The sequence below is a fragment of the Scyliorhinus canicula genome, chromosome 7, assembly GCF_902713615.1.
Source record: "Scyliorhinus canicula chromosome 7, sScyCan1.1, whole genome shotgun sequence".
In the NCBI taxonomy this organism is placed as follows: domain Eukaryota; kingdom Metazoa; phylum Chordata; class Chondrichthyes; order Carcharhiniformes; family Scyliorhinidae; genus Scyliorhinus; species Scyliorhinus canicula.
Window position 1 is genome coordinate 197,174,743 of NC_052152.1, and position 19,843 is coordinate 197,194,585.

The 19,843-nt window shown below is 50.7% G+C and overlaps 1 protein-coding gene across 10 annotated transcripts in view; it reads right to left on the reverse strand.

Moving 5' to 3' along the window:
* Nucleotides 1-1,650: 1,650 nt before the first annotated feature.
* phf20b (PHD finger protein 20, b) overlaps nt 1,651-19,843 on the reverse strand; it is a 49,779-nt gene continuing 31,586 nt past the window's right edge. For 9 of the 10 annotated variants that reach the window (XM_038803649.1, XM_038803648.1, XM_038803641.1 and 6 more), the window contains 8 exons: nt 15,565-15,657; nt 14,662-14,832; nt 13,215-13,393; nt 12,652-12,751; nt 11,895-12,090; nt 8,519-8,939; nt 7,214-7,406; nt 1,651-3,420 (listed from right to left, as the gene is read on the reverse strand). In XM_038803649.1, coding sequence (XP_038659577.1) covers nt 3,278-3,420; nt 7,214-7,406; nt 8,519-8,939; nt 11,895-12,090; nt 12,652-12,751; nt 13,215-13,393; nt 14,662-14,832; nt 15,565-15,657 — 1,496 coding nt within the window. In that variant the 3' untranslated portion in view covers nt 1,651-3,277. The remainder of the gene's footprint in view (nt 3,421-7,213; nt 7,407-8,518; nt 8,940-11,894; nt 12,091-12,651; nt 12,752-13,214; nt 13,394-14,661; nt 14,833-15,564; nt 15,658-19,843) is intronic. The other variant, XM_038803643.1, reaches the window with a different exon arrangement.

Sequence of the window (19,843 nt, forward strand, 5' to 3'; positions counted from 1 at the left end):
TACCCATGCAAGCCGCAAATATTAACCATAGGCAAGAACTGTATAACAATGCAGCCAAGAATCCGCTTTCAGGGGCAAATTCCTTTAACAGATAATTAGAAAACAAAAGGTGTAAAACCTTAGCTTGTATTTGAAGAACCATATTTTTACATGTCAGAGCACAAAGTCTCAATTAACTTTCCGTTTACAAATAAGTTAACTTATACAAAAAAGCTCACCTGGAGGCTAAATGCACAACTAGAAAGGCGATCAATGGGCATCACATATCGCAAAAAGGGCCTTTTTGAAAATGGTCAAGATACTGGTACGATTCCATTAATGAGTTAACGTAACTTGGACTGTATTCGGACACTCACATGATCAGAATGGGCTCTACTTAAGCAGAGTTCCTTTGTCGCCTTCCTTGTGGAGCTTCTGGTTAACATTTTGGTTGTACTGTTAAAGGGGATCAGAAACGTTATGTAATGTGACTATAAGAGGATACCACAGATACAAAACTAATCTGGGGGTGGAGAGAGCGCGTGCACGAGAGGGAGCGCGCACGAGAGAGCGCGCATGAGAGAGAGCGTGCACAAGAGAGAGCGCGCACGAGAGAGAGCAAACACAAGAGAGCAAACACAAGAGAGCAAACACAAGAGAGAGCAAACACAAGAGAGAGCAAACACAAGAGAGAGCAAACACAAGAGAGAGCGCGCACGAGAGAGCGTGCACAAGAGGGCACGCACACGAGAGAGCACGCACGAGAGCGTGCACAAGAGAGAGCGCGCACGAGAGAAAAAATAGAGTAAGAGAGGGAAAGAAACAAACTTTTCTGCCCTACCCAACTCCAAATTGAACCCAAGCCAGAGAACATTCAGATGGCAGGAGACACTGCTTACAGGCCAGGCTGGGCTGGGAAGCTTTCTGTTGTAATCAAGGAGCCCAATTGCGAAATCCCTGGATCTAAGGAAACGCTGACTGGGGCAGGTTAATGATACAGGGTGTACACCAGCTCGGTTGCTGCAAGTCTGCAATTAACATGTTGTTAAAAAGGTAAGTTAGATTTAATTAGAGCAGAGGGTAAGTCTGGGGCCAGGTGGAAATTTCTCGTCCAACTACTCCCCGATTGTGCTATATTTTAAAAGAAGATAAATAGAGAAAACCTTGCCCGTTGTTTTTTCTATTCCCCACAGACAGTGTCGTTTCTGCTCAGGACACTTCACTGAGGTACTGCTCTGAGGGTGTCGACAGGAAAGGAGCAGTTCAACTGGAAAACGGAATGAAGGGAGTGGTGTTATTTGATCGAAGGACAAAGCTGCCTGGGCCCGCATCCCATGTTTTTTGTTTCGCTTTAAAAATTGAGTGTACCCAATTTTTTTTTCCCAATTAAGGGGCAATTTAGCGTGGCCAATCCACCCAACCTGCACATCTTTGGGTTGTGGTGGTGAAATCCACGCAGACTCGGGGGAGAATGTGCAAACTCCACACGGACAGTGACCCAGAGCCGGGATTCGAACCCGGGTCCTCAGCGCCGTGAGGCAGCAGTGCTAACCACTGCACCACAAGCCGCCCCTTCCCGCATCCCACATTCCTGGTTGCCATGCAGTGCCTGCACACTGGCAATAATTTCCTGTTGACGTGAACTGCCAGTCATACAAGCTCAAAGGTCACTGGCCTGCTGCAACACTTTAATAAAAGGAATTCTGAAACTAAAAATCCCATAACTGTGGACACGTCTGTTCAATCAACATCTGCAAAATGGAAACAGATTTAACATGCACCCCCTTTTCAGGAAACCTTACCATCTGTTCTCTTCACAGACTGAAAATATTAAACCTAAAGTTCTTTGGTAGGTTCAGTTTTGATGAAGTGTCATTGATCTGAAACATTAACTCTGTTCCTCTCTTCACAGACGTCACCTGACCTGCTGAGTAGTTCCAGCATGGGGGTCAAGGTACAGATCACCCATGATCTCACTGAGGGGCATGGAACAGGCTTTAAGGGTTGAATGGTCTCCTCCTGGCCTTTTAATCCACAGACAGCGCTGAAGGCGGCCATTCAGCCCATCGAGTCCACACCGACCCTCTTGACATCTCTGGACACCAAGGGGCAATTTTAGCACTGCCAACCCCCCTGACCTGCACATCTTAGGGCTGGTTTAGCTCAGCGGGCTAGACAGCTGGTTTGTGATGCAGAACAATTCCCGCACTAGCTTACCCGGACAGGCGGCGACGAGGGGTTTTTCACAGTAACTTCATACTTGCGGCAATAAAAGGTTATTCTTATTATTATTTTACGCTGACTGACCTGCTGCAAAACGTGCAGCCACCTGCTGCTCTCACTTGTAACGGGCAAACCGTACACGGTCCCTCGGAGGGAAGCCACCAGCCGGGTTTGGGCAGAGCAGCGGAGGGAGCCAACAAGAGCCGTCAATGGCCTAAAGCAAACACCAGTCTCAGGCGACGACTCCAACACCCCCCCCCCCCCCCACCACACACAGCAGGCGACACATTGCTCACTCAAAACCCGTTCATTTACACAGTGTTAAAATTAGGCCACCTTCCTCAAGGCAATAAGGGAAACAATCCAACTGGGAGAGACTGCTGGGGGAGGGGGGGTTAAGATTCTGCGACCTCGTGAGGGCTGAATTAACAATTACTGATTGCATCAACAAATCCAAGCCATTTGAGGTAAATCAGTCAGTCCCAGCCTTCCCTACAGGAGCCCCCCCGGTACTGGCTCGGGAAACCCGCCCAGTTTTTTCTCTTGTCCGTGCTCAGGAACCAACCTGAACCGGGGTCAAACGATTTCCCTTCAACATCAAAAAAAAAAGACAAAAGACGAGTCAATGTGGGAATTTTAAATACAGTATTAATATCTTTGTGACGCTTTTTCTTTCTCTCGGAAATGTCTGGATGGTGACTCGTGCTCTTGAAAGGTTCGGACACTGCGCAGTGTTCCACGTTACCCCAAGCGAGCTGGAGATGTGTAGACAGCTGAAGAATTCAGCCCGTCCTTGCCTTCCACCGTAACGGAGGTTCAGTGTCAGGGGTGAGCGGCCTCTTCTCCTAAAGCCAAGCAATGGAACAAAAAAAAAGCCCAAGAACGGACAAAATTGTTAACAAGAAATAAAAAACAGAAACCAGAGTCCAGAGTCACTGCAGGAGCGTACAAAGTCCAGTCACTTCCATCCAGTATTTTGTCCGTGCTACTTCTGCGGTCAAGATGGACGGCCTCCTCCTCCGTGTCCCACCCCATCCTTGGTCAAAAAAGGTCCCTTTGGGTGGTCTGTCGCCTCTCACACGGGACAGTAGGAAGCGATCTGCTGCACTTTGCCCAGGTCCGTGAGGAGCTGCTTCATCCGGTGCTTGAGCTGAGGCAAGCGGGTCAGCGGGTCGGGCGGCTCCAGCTCACCAGAATAGTCCAGCCAACTCTCCAGAACTAGGGGCCAGACAGAAAACGGAATTACTTATGACAAATCCGGAACTTTCCTCCGACAGTTCTGTTCCACAGCAACTCCCAAACACACGCCACCCTAAAACTTGACCTATGTCACCCATTTCTTCAGTCTCACTACCCTGCCTCTTCTCCACATGAGTAAAGTTATCCAAAAATGTACAATCGGTCATCATCTGCTTGGAACCTAGGGCCACAATGTGCAGTCACATCTCAAAACGGCTGCATGCAAAGAGGTAAGCGTCACCTTCAGCAACAAAAGACAAAGAAGCTCACTGATAAAAACATTGCAGAGTGTTTGCAGCAGAGAAAGGGGCCATCCAGCCCAACAGATTCATGACACAGAATCATAGAATTTACAGTGCAGAAGGAGGCCATTCGGCCCATCGAGTCTGCACCGGCCCTTGGAAAGGGCACCCCACTTAAGCTCACACCTCCACCCTACCCCCGCAACCCCACCTAACCTTTTTGGACACTACGGGCAATTTAGCACGGCCAATCCACCCAACCTGCACATCTTTGGACTGTGGGAGGAAACCGGAGCACCCGGAGGAAACCCACGCAGACACGGGGAGGGCGTGCAGACTCCGCACAGACATTGACCCAAGCCGGGAATCGGAACCTGGGACCCTGGAGCTGTGAAGCAACAGTGCTAACCACTGTGCTACCGTGCCGCCCCCAATTTGGCGCAGTCGCCCACATTTTCTACAGGTTCAACGTGGGAAATCGGAGGAATAGAGCAACAGGTGGCCTGTCGCGCCATTCAGTGGCTTACCTTTGGCTTCAACTCTATTTCCCCGCTCTCTCCCCATATCTCGTTTCCAAACCCCTCTCTCTCTCTCTCAATAATGGGAGCATGCACAACTCCTTGGGGTAGGGAATTCCAAAGATTCACCTCAGTGAAGAAATCTATCCTCCTCTCAGTCCTTTTTTTTTTTTTTTTTTATAAATTTAGAGTACCCAATTATTTTTTCCAATTAAGGGGCAATTTAGCGTGGCCAATCCACCTACACTGCACATTTTTGGGTTTGTGGGGGTGAAACCCACGCAGACACGGGGAGAATGTGCAAACTCCACACGGACAGTGACCCAGAGCCGGGATCGAACCTGGGACCTCAGCGCCGTGAGGCTCCTCCTCTCAGTCCTAATGATTAGCTCCTCATCACAAGACCATGCCCTGATGTTCCAGATCCTGCAGCCAGGGGGAGACACCCTCAGGCTCTACCCGGTCAGAATCTTGCTGCTTCAACCAGATGTCTCTCTCAACTCTTCTTCTAAACTCGTGAGAATCCGGACCCAATTTATTCAGCCTCTCACCATAGGACACCCTCTCATTCCGGGGATCAGTCCGCTGAGGTGTGCTGCCTCCAATGCAAATATATCCTCTTGCTTTTATTTTTTCATTTATTTTTAAAGTATTTTTATTCAAAATGTTAACATTTAAAGCACGCAACAGTACAAAATAAAACCGACACGACAGCCTAAACCTACTCCTCCCCCCCGATACCCTAACAAACCCCCCCCCCAACCCCCTTTACCCCCTCCGCCCCCATTAGGAACAGCCGGTAACCAGCTCCTTGAAACGTAACACAAACAAACCCCACCTCTTACTCTTTCTTAATATGGAGACCAAAACTGCACAGACTACTCCAGATGTGCTTCCACCGCAGCCCTTTGCAACTGCAGCAAGACGTATTTACTTTGGTACTCCAACCCTCTTGCAATTATGGCCAACATGCCTTCCTCGCTGCTTGCTTCCTCTGCACTCTGGCTTGTAACCTCAGCTGTTACCGCTGCAACCTGCCAACAGAACTATTCACCGAATCCATCTTGGGCAAGCCTGTCCTGATGGGCAAGGTGTTGGGAGCAGTAGCCTTTTTTTTTGAAAAACAATTACTTCCAGTTACCGCAGCCTGCCTCTCCACCCACTCTGTACCAATATTCCTAAACTGGCCTCAACGTTTCCACCTCGCCTCCCCTTAACCTTTCCTGCTCCAAGGAGATCAACCCAAGATTCCCCACTCGCCCCGGACAGCAGAAGCACCGTTATCCCCGGCACCAACCATCAGCGGCGCGGGTAAGTGTGACAAGAGTAAAACATTCCACCGGTTCAAACACTGGGCTACAAATGGCAAAATGAGGGCAAACGGCCAAATCCTTGATCAAAGATAGACTTTTTTCAAGGCGTGTTTTCAAGGAGGAAATGGGGCTGGAGAGTCTCGGCAGGAAATTCCAGAGTTCAGGGCCTTGGCCATAGTTTGGGTCTTCCCAATTGTTGGAAATTCCTGCTCATCCAGTACCGGATGCTGGAGAACAGTCGGATCATTTAGAGACAGTGAAAGGGCCGTGAGAGGCGACGGTGAGGTTGAGATCATCAGAATACGTGTGGAAGCTGACAGTTTCCGGGTGATAATCGCTGAGGGGCAACTTCGATGAGAAAAAACAAACCAGGAGGTGGGGGTCAAGTTTGGCTCCTTGTGAGGAGACAGCAGAGGTAATGGCGTGGGACTGGGAAGAGAAGCTATTGCAAGGCGATTCTCTGGCTACGATCAGATAGATCAGAATGGATCCAGGCGAGAGCATTCCCACACAGCTGACAGTGAAGAGGTGTTTGGGAAGGATGGCGTGGTCACCCATGTCAAAGGCTGCGGACAGGTCAAGACGAGGCAAGGGAGGGGGAGGGGGGGGAATAGCTTGCTTTTGTGACAGACATCGAGAATCTCCTGTGCAACCCCTTAATGGCCTTCACCTTCCACCCAAAGCACAGAACTGTACACAACATTCTGACTGGGGGGGGGATGTCTCATTGAAACTTACAGAACAGAGAGGCCTGGATAGAGTGGACACAGAGAAGATGTTTCCACTAGTGGGAGAGATTAGAACCGGAGGACACAGCCTCAGACTGAAGTGACGATCCTTTAAAACAGAGATGAGGAGGAATTTCTTCAGCCAGAGTGTGGGTGAATCTGTGGAGCTCCTTGCTGCTGAAGCCTGTGGAGGCCAAGTCACTGAGTGTCTTTAAGACAGAGATAGATAGGTTCTTGATTAATAAGAGGATCAGGGGTTATGGGGAGAAGGCAGGAGAATGGGGATGAGAAAAATATCAGCCATGGTGGAATGGCAGAGTTGATTCAATGGGGTGAATGGTCTAATTCTGTTCCTACATGGCCTAACTATACTGCAATCCATTATGATTGACAATACCTTACCAGCTTTCATACTTTCTGTATCTGTTTACAAGCTCATTGATCCCTTTATTTTTTCTTTAAAAGGAATTTATCCTGCCTACTTCAAAGATTTCTAGATGTGAACTTCCATGCCAACTGGAATGACATCTTTGTGAAGACTTTGGCCATATTTTATTCCACCCTGGCCCTTGTTTGTTTCAGAGTCAGTACAGCCCATGAGGCTGTTCAGCCCATCCAATGCTACCTCTTTGTAGAGCAATCCAGTCAGTCCCATCCCCTCGCCCAGTTGTGTTTCCCTCAAGTGTACATCCAACTTCCTTATGAAATTAGTCACCGTCTCCGCTTCCACCGCCACTCTTAAGCAGCGAGTTCAGGTCGTTACCACTCGATTAATAAAATAAAAGTTATTCCTCGCATTCCCCTCCGTATCGTTTACTCCAAACTGTAAATCTGTGACGTCCCAGTTCCGGTGCGAATGGGAACATTTATCTGCATTGCTTATCTGTCGGCTATGTTGAGGACCACCCCCCCCCCCCCCCCCCCCCCCCCCAAGACAAAACGCTTCAGGAAAGACAGATCCCACCATTTACCATCCAGCTCTTTCTCAATGAAGTCCATCCGATGACAGACCTCATCCTGCAACGACTCCACATGCGTCAGTAGGTTGACCTGCCACTGGAGCTGGGGGTCACTGCCCCCCTCTTCCCCGCCCTCCTTCAAATCGCAGCTTTCCTTCTCCTGCTCGACCTCGGGAGACGCCTCCTCACCGCTACTGCTGTGGACCTGACAGAAGGCAAGAGTAATCGGTTAGGAGCTGCAAGGTGGGGAATCTGCAGGTGTCGGCCCCCTGGTCACTGTCCGCGCGGAGTTTGCAATTTCTCCCCGTGCCTGCGAGGGTTTTGCCCCCACAACCCAAAAAGATGTGCAGGGTAGGTGGACTGACCTGGCTAAATTGCCCCTTAATTGGATTTTTCTTTTTTTTTTTTTTAAAGTGGACCGAGTTCTAGAAACACAAGTTTGAGCTGCAATACGGAGCAGCACTTTCCCACACTTTGTCCCATCGTGACTCTATTTTAATGCTTTACACACTTGGTGCAATCCCAGAGTGAAAATCTGGGGTGGTGGATATGCTGACTCGTGGTGGGGGGCAGCAAGAGTTTGAATGGCGGGGGTACATGTGCACAAAAGAATACTCGGACACCGACCATGTTGCAGGTTCTGCTGGCGGCAGTGAGCGTGTCTCAGAGCTCCTCTCAGCAAGTCACTGGCACTGGCAAAAAAAAAAACCCGCGCTCATTTAACAGGAACTGGCAGCCGAGCTCAGAATCGGAATCTTGGAATGCTCGGGTCCAATTGCTGATCCGCCCACCCCACCGCGAGGTCAGGACTCGCAGTTGGGGAAACCCGCGATGTAGAGTTTCCCTGGGTGGCGGGGAGGGGCTCCCTCCCCTTTCGTGAGCTGCTGGTTCATTGTGGTGGGCACAGGTGCCATTGGGCTCCCCTGCAGTGCTTCGCTCGCCCTGGTAGGATGTACAGCGCAGAGTCAGGCCATTTGGCACAACAGACCCATGTCTGTGCTTATACACATGGGCCTCCTCCCACCCTGCTTTGCCTAACTGCACCAGTGGTACTAATGGCGGCCATTCGGCCCATCGTGACCTCACCCACCCCTTAGCCCCACTCTATCGCATCACTCCATGTCCTCAGTATTCTCCCTCAGCTGCCCAACCCTACCACATTGAGCTCCCAGCTCACTCTGCCCCAAAACGCCATTTCACAAGCAAACATGTCAATCATCTCACTTGGATCACCTATAACGGACAGAGGAAAGCTTTTTATTGAAATCTCTCACGCGTCTGTCTCCGGATACGGTAGCTACACGGTAAAATACTGACCTTGCAGTGGCTGGCTTGCTCAAGATGAAGATCGAGCTCCAACTTGCCCGTGTCGTCGTCGATATGTCGCCCGAATCGCTCGGCCAGCGTTTCGTCTCCGTTCTCCCGCATCCTCCCAATCCCTTCGTCCAAGGTAGAGTTCCTGGTTTCCACCACAAGCCGCTGCTCTGCAGCCGGGTAATAGGCCCGAGGCTTCTGGTAACAGTGTTCATTGGTGATGTAGGACTCCTCTATCAAGGGGACTCTGCTCTGCCGCTCGGCCGTGCCGTTCTGTGCCCTGCACTGCGCGCTCGCGCTGGCATTCACCCCACTGTTGCTGTCCTCACTGGGCGCACTCTGCCTCTCACGCAGCTTTTCGATGGTGGCCGAGGAGACTCTCCAGGGCTTACACCACAGCTTCAGATTGGGTTGGTCTTTGTTCCTGCGGACAGAATGCACAGCTGGTCGTCAGCCCAAGAATTGGGAAAATAAGCGAGCTTTGAATGTGTTTTGTAGTTGTCAGGGGCAAGTGCTGTTCGCGATGGGGGATTTTTATAACAATAATCTTTGATTGTCACAAGTAGGCTTACGTTAACACTGCAATGAAGTTACTGTGAAAAGCCCAGAGTCGCCACACTCCGGCGCCTGTTCGGGTACACTGAGGGAGAATTCAGAACGTCCAATTAACCTAACAGCACGTCTTTCGGGACTTGTGGGAGGAAGCCGGAGGACCCGGAGGAAACCCACACAGACACGGGGAGAACGTGCAGGCTCTGCACAGACAGTGACCCATGCGGGAATCGAACCTGGGAGCCTGGCGCTGTGAAGCAAGAGCGCTACTGTGCCGCCCATTGGAGTTCTTTGCTCAAACACGCTGCCTTAGTCTCAACAATGCAAGACTGCATTAGTGTAGTAAGCTCGCCCCATTCGCACAGCAAACACCCTCCGAGTGAGACTGGCCAAGAGGGACAGTTTCCAGCTCGGAGCCGGCAGAAAGAGGCAACACACAGCATGTTGCCTTGACTGATGTCCAGAGAACAAAGGGCCAGTCCCTGATCCACCGGACCTTTCTGTCCACATCTTATAAAATCTGATTATATTGTATGTTGAGCCAGACGGCGACAGACTGCAAATAGAGAAACCCAAGAAGAAGCCTTTATGTACTGCATAATAAATGAAAACGAACGGCAATGTATATAATTTTGAAAATGCCATTAAAAAGACATTTTTACAAAAATCTGATTATATACTTATCACAAACGGTGCACTATATCATGTAAAATAAAGCCTTTGAGAGGAGTGAAGGAGGTGCGTTTAACTGCCGAGCTACCAGAGAAAGGTATTTACAAAGTGAGCAACTTCGGTGGTGCATACATTTGGATCTTTTGTCCAAGGGAGGGTGTATATGAATATGGTGTTTGTATACACGACACAATAACATCCCATTTTTGTCTGGTTTGATGTCAGTTGGCGGCACGCTAGCACAGTGGTTAGCACTGTTGCTTCACAGCGCCAGGGTCCTAGGTTCGATTCCCAGCTTGGGTCACTGTCTGCACGTTCTTCCCGGGTCTACGTGGGTTTCCTCCGGGTGCTCTGGTTTCCTCCCATAATTCTCGAAAGACGTGCTCATTAGGTAAATCGGACATTCCGAATTCTCCCTCCGTGTACCCGAACAGGTGCCGGAGTGTGGCGACTAGGAGCTTTTCACAGCAACTTCATTGCAGTGTTAATGTAAGCCTACTTGTGACACTAATAAAGATTATTATTATAAAAAATTCAGTGATGGTAAGGGGAGCCCAACAATAAACCTACTCTGGCTGGAGAAATTTTCCGTGATCGACAGGATGGAATTGATGGGAGAGATGGGGATTGCGTGGGATGACTGGATTGGGATGGGGCTGGCATAGGAGAGGTCGATGAGGTGATGGAATTCGTTAGGTGCGTCAAAAGGGTGGGGACTATTCCTGGATGCAACTCGATAGGTACTCGGTGTTAAAAATGAACATTGACTGGATTGGAATGAAAATGTTGTAGAAAAGCCATCAGATGAACAAAGAACACAGGAACAGGCCCTTCGGCCCTCCAAGCCTGCGCCTACCATGGTACCTGCCTAAACTAAAACCGTCTGCATTTACAGAGTCTGTATTCTTCCATTCCCACCCTATTCATATATTTGTCTAGATGTCCCTTAAATGCCACTATCGTACCTGCTCCCTCCACCTCCCCAGGCAGCGCGTTCCACATATGTACCACCCTCTGTGTAAAAAAACTTGCCTTGCATATCAGTTCTAAACTTTTCTCCACGCACTTTAAACCTAGGTCTCCTAGTACTTGACTCTCCTACCCTAGGAAAGAGCATCTGACTATCCACTCTGTCTATGCCACTCATAATCTTGTCGACCTCTATCAGGTCACTTCTCAACCTCCGTTGTTCCAGTGAGACCAGACCGAGTTTATCTAACCTCTCCTCGTAGCTAATGCCCTCCATACCGGGCAATATCCCAGTAAACCGTTTCTGTACCCTCTCCAAAGCATCCACATCCTTCTGGTAGTGTGGCGGCCAGAATTCTACACAATATTCCAAATGAGGCCTAACTGAGGTCCTGTACAGCTGCAACATGTCTTGCCAATTTTTATGTTCACTATTCTGACCGATGAAGGCCAGCATGCCGTATGCCTTCTTGACCACCTTAGCCATATGCGTTTCCACTTTGTGATCGGTGGACATGCACGGCCAGGTCTCTCTGCCTGTCAGTGCTCTCAAGAGTTCTACCATGTGCTATGCAATTCCTGCCTGCATTGGACCTTCCAAAGTGCATTACCTCACACTTGTCCTGATTAAACTCCACCTGCCATTTCTCCACCCAACACTCCAACCGGTTTATGTCCGGCTGTATGCTCTGACAATCCTCTTCACTATCCTCAACTCCACCAATTTTTGAGGCAGCAGTGCTAGCCACTGTGCCAACGTGCTGCCCGAACAACTAGAAATCTGACTGCAAATGAATGGCAATAAATATATTCAAATGTTACACACACACTGCCCGTCCCCATGATGATAAACCCGCTCAATAGAAGAAGCCTTAAAATGGAGACCCTTCACCACCAGCCTCCGGACTGTTCCCCAGTCAGAACAGCAATCACCTGCCCAAGCCTCCCCCGCAGTTACTCTCGAGCAGGAAGCTGGAAGAATGCAGGGCCTTTCCCTTCCATTCCCACTTGGAGGTAACACATCCATAAAGCACCTCTCCCATCTTAACTGCGCAGGTGGCATCGGGGAATTATTGTGGGCAAATACTTGAGCATTCACTGCCTGTCCCATCACTGACTGATGCTGGAATCACTGATGTCCCGGCCTTTTGACCGAGTGTCAAAAACGATCAATACTCTTACTTACTGCAGGATGTATATCTTCAACTGCAGCCCGTGCAGCACCTCAATGACCTTGTGCACATCGCCCAGTAGCTGGTGCGTGGAAACTATCTTCCCGCTGTTCTGGTGGGAATAATTCTCTTTCAGGAAGCCGAGACCATGCATGTGGCCGTTGCTTAGCCACTCCTTGTCGTACCAGTACCTGGAACTCAAACGCTGATCTGCAACAGAAACAACAGATCAATAATCTGGCACTCGCCAAAGAAAACGACCGAGAACTGAACATTTCCCAATGCTCTTCGCAGCACCAGGAGTTGGCTGCACAGTTTCCGGTCAACTCCATGAGCGTTAACCTTCCTCTGTACTGCTCATGGCTCAGCGGGTCACTCGATTCAGCCGGTCGTGGGTTCAAGTCCCACTCCAGAGGCTCGAGCACAAAACTCACGGCTGACACTCCAGTACCCGTACCAGTTTCCCGTACCAGCCTCCCCGGACAGGCGCCGGAATGTGGCAACTAGGGGCTTTTCACAGTAACTTCATTGAAGCCGACTCGTGACAATAAGCGATTTTCATTTTCAGTGCAGTGCTGAGGGAGTGCTGCACTGTCGGCGGTGCCGTAATTCAGCTGGGACTTCAAACCAAGACCCCATGTGGCCACTCGAGTGGATGCACAATTAATTATTATTATTACTACAAGAACCTATGCAATGCGTTGCCACTGTTTTGTGCAATGCCATATACAAGTCGAGCTACTTTCACAATCTTATCTGGCCAATACTCACCTGGTGGATCACGACAGATGTAGCAAGTATAGGTTTCTGGCACGCTATCCTCCAGTAAGCCCATGCAGACACCATGCTGCCAGCACAAACAATCCTCACACTGCCAGAGAAGAGAGTAAAATAAGTGTCCGTCAGTGACTCTGGCGAGGGGTCAGGGCAGATTCAGTTATCCCCCCCCCCCCCCCCATGCCGGAATTTAACTCTTCTTAAACTTGTCGAGCTTGATATCTTCTGAGCACACCAAATAGCAGAACGCGTGTAATGCCAGACAGTAACGGAGACCATTCGATCCGTTGGGTGTGCGCCAGCTCTCTGACAGGGTTATCCATCAGTCCCTCTCCCCAGCTCTTTCCCCAAAGCCCTACGAAATGTGCCTTTTCTGGATATTTGTCCATTTGCCTTTTGACTTTCACTATTAAACTGCCCAACCGTGGATTTCCTTTTTTTGTCGAAAAGCAATTCGCTCGAGTCGGGTGTCCTCTGGTCATTGACCGTGAATTATTTTGGTCAAATCTTTAACGGCAATCATTCAGCCGACTCGTTTTCTTGTGTATTAGCAATACCTGAATCATGAACTCATTTTCTTCCTCCACCTCACAGACGCAGCGCACAATTTCTGATTGACTGTCGTCCCCCGTCTCGTCGGGGTTGGTGGTCACATCCACGTCCTGGTTGTACTCGTCTTCGCTCCAGAGGAGACTGTCTGTCGAAGAGTCACTTGTTGGGTCGTCATCTGAAATATCTGACAAATTAGTAAGGCTGTCAGATTGAGCGATCACACGCGCTAATGGAAACAAGTAACAGTCAAGCACCGGGTCCATTCGTCGCGCCTGTGCAAAGTGTCAGAGGTGGGTGTGGTTGGGGGGGGGGGGGGGGGTCTTGGTGCAGCTGACTGAGTGTCTAAGCCTTTTGTGCATTAATGGAAACAGAGCACTGGTGCACTGCACATGAGAAGAAAAAAATCTCATATACAAATCTGCGTATTTAGAGTGTATCAGGTTGTAAAGAATCATGTGTTGTTTCGCAAGACCTGTGCACTTTAGTTAATTACTTTTTCCCCCATGATATAATTGGGTAAATACAATTCACTCAATCCGCACAATTCCCCCAGTATTCACTCCTCCTCTTGACACCGGGCTCTTACACACCTTCCCGCATCTCCACCCGCCCCTGCCCCATTTCTCTTCTGGGTTGACTCATGTGTGCCCCCCCCCCGAGCTCAAAAAACTTATACGGGCAGATACTGGTAGTTATGCAGAAGCTGGTGTTTCTAGCCGTCTGGTCTTTCTGCAGAGTGCAACAGGGAGCTGCAGCGTACAGCACCCAGATCACATTTTTAAGAAGCCTGAACAATATAACTGTGTTTCCACGTGGAGTGATTGCTTTTAAATTACAGGGCAATTTCCTAGTAATTGGCGTCAGATTACCCCTCCATTGAAAAATAAAAAATCTAAAGCCTGCAATTAGATTATAAAGTCGTGATCACACGTGCATATTTATTGATTCCTATATGATAGAAAACCCATAATAAGCCACTCAAAGTATTCCCTACATTACAACGACAAACAGTCCATTGCCAGTGTTAAAACTCCACACAAACCTCCTCTCAACCTATCTTCATCGGACCCGATTCTCCCTCATAGCTTCCCGTAAAATAATCCTTGCTGTTCCCCTCAACTACACCTGGTGGCAGCGAGTTCCACATTTTGAAACACTCGCTGGATAAAGAGGTTTCTCCTGAATTTCTATTAATTTTATGAGTGACTATCTGACATTAACCCTAACCCTCGAGTTTTAAGTTCCCTCTACAAGTGGGGATACCTTCTCTCCGTCCACCTTTCCCATAATCTCTCTCGGGCAGGGACTGCACCTCATTGACATTAGGGCGGGGCAGGAGCTATGCAAATGCTAGTTCTGTCTATCCCAGTGTGTGTTTTTAAATACAATATAGGACACCGGTATCACTGTAGAATGTGGAAAAAGAAAAAAAAAAACAATCAGGTCACCAACCTTCAAATTTCAGTCCTTCCATGTAGTATCCAGACTCTGAACTGCGTAAAGATGTGTATTTATGGGAGAAGGGAAATTTGTAAGAGGAGGAAGATCTGGTTGAAGGGAACGTGGATTTTTTAGGTGGGAAGTCTCTGGAGACATCTATGTTGTCTTCACTGCCAGAAAACTCTGCGATCAAAGAATTCAAAGATGTCAGCACAACCTGCCCAACGACATTGCACAAACTGGGCTGGAGCTCAATAAAGGTCAGGTATTAAGATAACAGAGGGTCGGGGGGTTGGCAGGACGGAGGTTTTCAGCCCCCAGCATCATGCTAGTGGGGAATGCCGATGGGAACCGCTCTGTTTGGGGGAGACACTGAGCAGAGGCTGGGCACTGGGTAAACACGGAAGGAGTGCTAACCACTGCGTTCCCGTGCTGCCCTTTTTTTAAAAATGCGTCACCTCATGCTTAGTAAAATTGGATGGCCTGTCTTGCAGTATCTCACCCAGTGGCCATTCCCTCCACTATGGCTGAACCTAGATAGTTACTCTGCAGCAAGGGAGGCTGGAAACACAAAGGCACTCTTCTGCAACCAGCAACTGATTCCGAATTGTTAAATCTTAAACTGAGCCGGATAGATTATTTTGCTAACCGAAGGAATTAAAGGACACGGGACAAAGGCAGGTATATAGAGTAAGGTCTCCTATCAGCCGGGATCTCATTGAACGGTAGGCATGGGTGAGAGGGGCTGAATGGCCTCCCCCTGTCCCTAGTGGACTGAACCAAGTCTTTTGTTGCTTTTAATTGGTCAGTTTCTGAAAACAGACAGAGCATCAGGACACGGCTTATGATTGGTTATTTCATGTCCTGCATATTTACAGACATAAACATTTTCTCCAGACAACAGAAACATCTCACCAGATTTTGACTTCTTTTTCTTTTTCTTCTTTTTCTTCAGTTTTACCTTTAGGAATTCACGGAACCTTTTCTCCTTGCTCCTCTCTCGCATTCCTGTGGGCAATTCAATCATTTCAGACCAAGAAGCAGACTGACTCGGTAATTAAGCAGATTCTCAGTAGTTAGTGTCTGCGCGGCACAGTGCCAGCTGCAGAAACAACGGCAACACACACCATCTGCCAGCAGGGCCTGGGGCAGTACTGCATGTACACAGTTAGCCTGCAGGGCCTGGGCAGTACAGCATAGAAAAAAAAAAAAATTTTTTTTTTTTTAATTTTTTTTTTTTAATTTTTTTTTAAGGTTAATGGGGGGGGGCTGTTGGGTTACTACTGGTATAGGGTGGATACGTTGACTTGAGTAGGGTGATCATTGCTCGGCACAACGTCGAGGGCCGAAGGGCCTGTTCTGTGCTGTACTGTTCTATGTTCTATATGAGGCGACTCAGAATCATAACCGGGTGAAGTAATTATTTTACTTAATATACTATGCGGCCCTTTGTGAATTGTGAATTTCTGAATGTGGCCCTTGCACGGAAAAGTTTGCCCACCCCTGGCATACACAGTTAGCCTGCAGGCCTGGGGCAGTACAGCATACACAGTTAGCCTGCAGGACCTGGGGCAGTACCGCATGTACACAGTTAGCCTGCAGGGCCTGGGGCAGTACCGCATGTACACAGTTAGCCTGCAGGGCCTGGGGCAGTACCGCATGTACACAGTTAGCCTGCAGGGCCTGGGGCAGTACCGCATACACAGTTAGCCTGCAGGGCCTGGGGCAGTACCGCATACACAGTTAGCCTGCAGGGCCTGGGGCAGTACCGCATGCACACACAGTTAGCCTGCACGGACCTGGGGCAGTACCGCATGCACACCAGTCTGTCAGCAGGGCCTGGGGCAGTACCGCATGTACACAGTTAGCCTGCAGGGCCTGGGGCAGTACCGCATGCACACAGTTAGCCTGCACTGCAGGACCTGGGGCAGTACCGCATGCACAGTGAGCCTGCAGGACCTGGGGCAGTACCGCATGCACAGTTGAGCCTGCAGGACCTGGGGCAGTACCGCATGCACACAGTTAGCCTGCAGGGCCTGGGGCAGTACCGTATGCACAGTTAGCCTGCAGGGCCTGGGGCAGTACCGTATGCACACAGTTAGCCTGCAGGGCCTGGGGCAGTACCGCATGCACACAGTTAGCCTGCAGGGCCTGGGGCAGTACCGCATGCACAGTTAGCCTGCAGGGCCTGGGGCAGTACCGCATGCACACAGTTAGCCTGCAGGGGCCTGGGGCAGTACCGCATGCACACAGTTAGCCTGCAGGGCCTGGGGCAGTACCGCATGCACACAGTTAGCTGCAGGGCCTGGGGCAGTACCGCATGCACACAGTTAGCCTGCAGGGGCCTGGGCAGTACCGCATGCACACAGTTAGCCTGCAGGACCTGGGGCAGTACCTGCATGCACACAGTTAGCCTGCAGGGCCTGGGGCAGTACCGCATGCACACAGTAAGCCTGCAGGCCTGGGGCAGTACCGCATGCACACAGTTAGCCTGCAGGGACCTGGGGCAGTACCGCATGCCACAGTTAGGCCTGCAGGGACCTGGGGCAGTACCGCATGCACACAGTTAGCCTGCAGGGACCTGGAGCAGTACCGCATGCACACACAGTTAGCCTGCCAGGACCTGGAGCAGTACCGCATGCACACAGTTGGCCTGCAGGACCTGGGCAGTACCGCATACACAGTAGCCTGCAGGGCCTGGGGCATTACCGCATGCACACACAGTTAGCCTGCAGGACCTGGAGCAAGTACCGCATGCACACAGTTGGCCTGCAGGACTGGGGCAGTACCGCATGCACACAGTTAGCCTGCAGGGCCTGGGGCAGTACTGCATGCACACAGTTAGCCTGCAGGACCTGGGGCAGTACTGCATGCAGTTAGCCTGCAGGGCCTGGGGCAGTACTGCATGCACACACAGTTAGCCTGCAGGGCCTGGGGCAGTACCGTATGCACACAGTTAGCCTGCAGGACCTGGAGCAGTACTGCATGCACACACAGTGAGCCTGCAGGACCTGGAGCAGTACCGCATGCACACACAGTTAGCCTGCAGGGCCTGGGGCAGTACCACATGCACACAGTTAGCCTGCAGGACCTGGGGAAGTACCCCATGCACACAGTTAGCCTGCAGGGCCTGGGGCAGTACCGCATGCACAGTTAGCCTGCAGGCCTGGGGCAGTACCCCATGCACACAGTTAGCCTGCAGGGACCTGGGACAGTACTGCATGCACACACAGTGAGCCTGCTGGACCTGGAGCAGTACCGCATGCACACAGTTAGCCTGCAGGGCCTGGGGCAGTACCGCATGCACACAGTTAGCCTGCAGGACCTGGGGAAGTACCCCATGCACACAGTTAGCCTGCAGGACCTGGGGCAGTACCGCATGCACAGTTAGCCTGCAGGACCTGGGGCAGTACCCCATGCACACAGTTAGCCTGCAGGACCTGGGGCAGTACCGCATGCACACAGTTAGCCTGCAGGACCTGGAGCAGTACTGCATGCACAGTTAGCCTGCAGGGCCTGGGGCAGTACCACATGCAGTTAGCCTGCAGGGCCTGGGGCAGTACCCCATGCACACAGTTAGCCTGCAGGGCCTGGGGCAGTACCGCATGCACACAGTTAGCCTGCAGGACCTGGGGCAGTACCGCATGCACAGTTAACAGGCAGGACCTGGGCAGTTACCGCATGCACCCCACAGTTAGCCTGCAGGATCTGGACCAGTTACCGCATGCACACAGTGGCCTGCAGGACCTGGAGCAGTACCCCATGCACACAGTTAGCCTGCAGGACCTGGGGCAGTACCGCATGCACACAGTTAGCCTACAGGACCTGGGGCAGTACCGCATGCACACACGGTTAGCCTGCAGGACCTGGGGCAGTACCGCATGCACACAGTTAGCCTGCAGGACCTGGGGCAGTACCCCATGCACACAGTTAGCCTGCAGGACCTGGAGCAGTACCGCATGCACACAGTTAGCCTGCAGGACCTGGGGCAGTACTGCATGCACACACAGTTAGCTGCAGGACCTGGAGCAGTACTACATGCACAGTTAGCCTGCAGGAACTGGGGCAGTACTGCATGTACACAGTTGGCCTGCAGGACCTGGAGCAGTACTGCATGCACACAGTTAGCCTGCAGGACCTGGAGCAGTACTGCATGCACAGTTAGCCTGCAGGACCTGGAGCAGTACTGCATGCACAGTTAGCCTGCAGGACCTGGAGCAGTACTGCATGCACACAGTTAGCCTGCAGGACCTGGAGCAGTACTGCATGCACACAGTTAGCCTGCAGGACCTGGAGCAGTACTGCATGCACACAGTTAGCCTGCAGGACCTGGAGCAGTACTGCATGCACACACAGTTAGCCTGCAGGACCTGGGGCAGTACTGCATGCACAGTTAGCCTGCAGGACCTGGGGCAGTACTGCATGCACACACAGTGAGCCTGCAGGACCTGGGGCAGTACTGCATGCACACAGCGAGCCTGCAGGACCTGGAGCAGTACTGCATGCACACAGTGAGCCTGCAGGACCCGGAGCAGTACTGCATGCACACAGTTAGCCTCAGGACCTGGGCAGTGTCAAACTCATCCACAAAATCTAAGCTGAATGGCTCGAGGGGGTTAATACAGCCCTTCACATCCACAGCTGGACTGTATGAGGGACACACAGAAACATAAGAAATAGGAGGGGACCACCATTCGGTCCTTCGAGCCTGTTCCGTCATTCAATGTGATCATGGCTGATCATCAAGTTCAATAGCCCGATCCCGCCTTCCAATATTCTTTGATCCCTTTCGCCCCAAGTTCTGTAGCTAACTGCTTTTTGAAAACATATAATCCTTCGGCTTCAACGAGAAGACATTTCTCCTCATCTCGATCCTAAATGGTTGACCCCGTATCCTCAGATTGCGACCCCTGGTTCTGGACACACCCACCATCGGAAACGTCTGATTGCATTTACCCTGTCCACTCCTGTTAGAATTTTTATAGGTTTCTATGAAATCCCCCCCCCCCCCCCATTCTTCTGAACACCAGCGAATACAATCTTTTTAAAAATAAATTTAGATTACCCCCTATTATTTTTTCCAATTAAGGGGCAATTTAGCGTGGCCAATCCACCTAACCTGCACATCTTTGGGTTGTGGGGGCGAAACCCACGCAAACACGGGGCGAATGTGCAAACTTCCTCATGGACAGTC